The following is a 3,333-nucleotide window of genomic DNA, read 5'->3' on the forward strand; positions in this document are numbered from 1 at the left end:
CACATGTATCCCAGAACTTAAAGCATAATTTAAAAAAAAATAAAAATAAACAGTTTTCTTCTCTCTTTCCAAAACAAAACAAACAAAAGAAGGAAATGACTCCAAAATCTAGCGTCTTAAAATGACATTTGTAAAAAATAAATAAATATAATTTACATTTTAAAAGTAAAACCATAAAATATGCTCATTATAGCAGTTTAAAACAAAAAACTAAAAAACTAAATGTTATTTTATTTTATTTTTTGTTTTTAATACTCCATTGCTATCAGTATGTAAAAAATACTATTTTTAATGAAATAATGACAGATGTATTTTTTCCTTTTACTATTAGTTTTTTTGTTTACATTGTATTTTAGTGATTTAGATATATGACTTCTACATGTCTATTTCAACCTTTTTATTTAAAATACATCTTTGCCTAAAGCATTCAACTCAATTTTAGTCAGTACCATTGTTTTAGATTTCCTCTAGAAAATAAAATTTATGGTAACTAGCTATTTAAATGTTGTTACAGTGCTGGTTTCAGCTACTAAATAAAAGTTTCAAAACCTTATACAGATTTAAAATGACCTTGACCTCTATAATTGTGTTGTTGCTATATTCTTCCATTAGATATACCTATGGTGAACCTGTGGACGGGAAGGTCCAGCTTAGTGTGTGCAGAGAATCTACTGCTTATCATTCATGCAGTCGTCTTATCAGTTCACTCTGTAAAAATTTTACCATTCAGGTAAGAGGTATATCTGCAAAATTATAAATAAGTTTGCATTAACCTTTTATCCTCACCTTCCATTTACCTTCCTTTCTTCTTGTTTCCCTTTTACAGTTAAAATACATACTTTTATTCTATATTTCTATTCCTATTTGTAAATTTTATATTCCTCTTATGTCATGCTAATTTTCATTTTCTATTGACTGACAAAAAGCAAATTATAGTATCAGAAACTGAGTAGTAAATTTCCATTGTTAATTAAAAATGGATTTGGTTTCATATCAAAATCTACACCTTATCAATTTTCTGGGAACATATGTCCTGTCTTTGTTTTTTACTTTGTGGATTTAGTCAGGGAGATATGATGATGTTTCTGTGTATTCGAGAGTGTTAGATGCATAATTATTTTCCTCTCAATTTATCCTCACTCGAAATAAGTGTATATAGGAGCTCCAGATGGGAACCCTATCAGTCAGGGTTCTTAACCACTAAAGAGAAGAATCAACTTTTCCAAACTGACAAAGGAGGAATTTCCTAAAAGATCTATCATGTGTGAATACATGTGACTAGTGATGGATGTGTTTATTATCTTGTATATTAACAAAATAATGTCACCATGAAGAGATTTTTAAAACACAATATTGTAAGAGTTAATATTTATTAAAATTCAAATGTAGTTATAGGTAAATCCATAAATACATGAACTTCAAATATAATTATAGAAGCACAATGGATTATTTTATAAAACTAAAACTTGGGTAATACAATATTCTTGAAGTTGCTTCAGTGAGGTTACACATTTTCCCTATTATAGCTATTTCTTACAGTCTTCTTTTAAAATTTAACTTTTCTTTTATTGTTCTTTTCAGCTGGGGAAAGATGGCTGTGTCTCCAAGTTTATTAACACAGAAGCTTTTGAGTTAAATCGGGAAGGATACTGGAGTTTCCTCGAAGTGCATGCTCTTGTTACAGAAGATGAAACAGGTAATGCTCTCTAAGAAGTCAGATCCCAATGGATATCACTGTCTCATTGGAATTGTTACCTGGTTGCCAACTACACAATGTTAATACAGTCATTTTTTCCCCGAGGGCTTTTCATTGGGTTCATATGATTTGAATTCTGAATGTTTCATACATCAACCAAACTTTTTACACACCTGTTGATGGATGGTCAAGTATTAAGTTCAAATAAGGGTAAAATGGAAGTAAGAATGCCAATTTATGGATTTAGTTTTTGGTTTTGGTTTTAGATATAAAGTATTAGTATTTATATATAAAGTATTAGGTTTTCGATATAAAGTTTTGGTTTTAGATATAAGCATATCCCTTTTCCTTAATCATTCCACAAATAAATATAATCAGGACATGTAGTTGTTGATGATAAAATTTTTTTGGTGAGCATAGAATTCGAACATGGGAAGTAAAATAGTATGGGGAGAATATTTTACTAAGCATCTGAAAATAAATCCAGTGAAATATCTTTATCTCATAACCAGGAAAATATTTTTCTTTCTTTTCTTTCTTTCTTTCTTTCTCTTTCTTTCTTTCTTTCTTTCTTTCTTTCTTTCTTTCTTTCTTTCTTTCTTTCTTTCTTTCTTTCTGTTTCACTCTTGTTGCCAGGTTGGAGTGCACTGCCACAATCTCAGCTCACTGCAATCTCTGTCTACCAGGTTCAAGTAATTCTTCCGCCTCAGCCTCCTGAGTAGCTGGGATTACAGGTGCCCACCACCACGACCGACTAATTTTTTGTATTTTTAGTAGAGACGGGATTTCATCATGTTGGCCAGGCTAGTCTCAAACTCCTGACCTCAGGTGATCCACCCACCTCTGCCTCCCAAAGTGAAGGGGTTACAGGCGTGAGCCAGTGGGGCCAGGCCAAAAATATTTCTAATGACTAATTTGTGTATCCTGGGCCTAATACCCCTTCCCCCTTAAGCACAGAATGCTAAGTCTTATTCCTTGAAATACTTTTCTCTGTGCTGACCACTTTCTTTCTGTTAATATAGTCTTTTTAAACTTATGCATATATAACTGATATTTCAGCAAAATTTCTGTTCATGAAGTATTAAATTGCTAATGTACTTATGTCAGTATTCAAAGTTTTAGAGATTTCTGTCACATTCAGAGGAAATTCAAGTATTAAACAAATGTTTAATTGATAGTTAAATGTATTTGTCATACTGAACTAAATAAATAATAAAATAATAGCCAGGCACAGTGACTCACACCCGTAACCCCAGCACTTGGGGAGGCTGAGGCAGGAGAATTGTTTGAGCCTAGGAGTTTGAGACCATCCTAGGCAACATAGTGAGACCCCGTCTCTACAAAAAATACAAAATTAGCTGGGTGTTGTGTCATGTAGCTATAGTCCCAGCTACTCAGGAGGCTGAGGTGGGAGGATCACTTGAGCCCAGGAGGTTGGGGCTGCACTGAGCCATGATTGCACCACTACACTCCAGCCTGGGCAACAGAAAGTGAAAGAAAATAACGAAAAAGAAAGAAAAAAAGAAAGAAAGAAAGGGAGAGGAAAGGAGGGAAGGAAGGAAAGAAGGAAGGAAGGAAGGAAGGAAGGAAGGAAGGAAGGAAGGAAGGAAGGAAGGAAGGAAGGAAGGAGGGAAGGA

The 3,333-nt window shown here is 33.2% G+C and overlaps 1 protein-coding gene across 1 annotated transcript in view; it reads left to right on the forward strand.

Annotated features, from left to right (window-relative positions):
- LOC108543641 (ovostatin homolog 2) overlaps nt 1–3,333 on the forward strand; it is a 111,031-nt gene that overhangs the window by 89,314 nt on the left and 18,384 nt on the right. Inside the window, exons 8-9 of the mRNA XM_017894241.1 lie at nt 613–730; nt 1,582–1,696. Coding sequence (XP_017749730.1) covers nt 613–730; nt 1,582–1,696 — 233 coding nt within the window. The remainder of the gene's footprint in view (nt 1–612; nt 731–1,581; nt 1,697–3,333) is intronic.

This window comes from Rhinopithecus bieti, unplaced genomic scaffold, assembly GCF_001698545.2.
Source record: "Rhinopithecus bieti isolate Rb0 unplaced genomic scaffold, ASM169854v2 scaffold_23748, whole genome shotgun sequence".
In the NCBI taxonomy this organism is placed as follows: domain Eukaryota; kingdom Metazoa; phylum Chordata; class Mammalia; order Primates; family Cercopithecidae; genus Rhinopithecus; species Rhinopithecus bieti.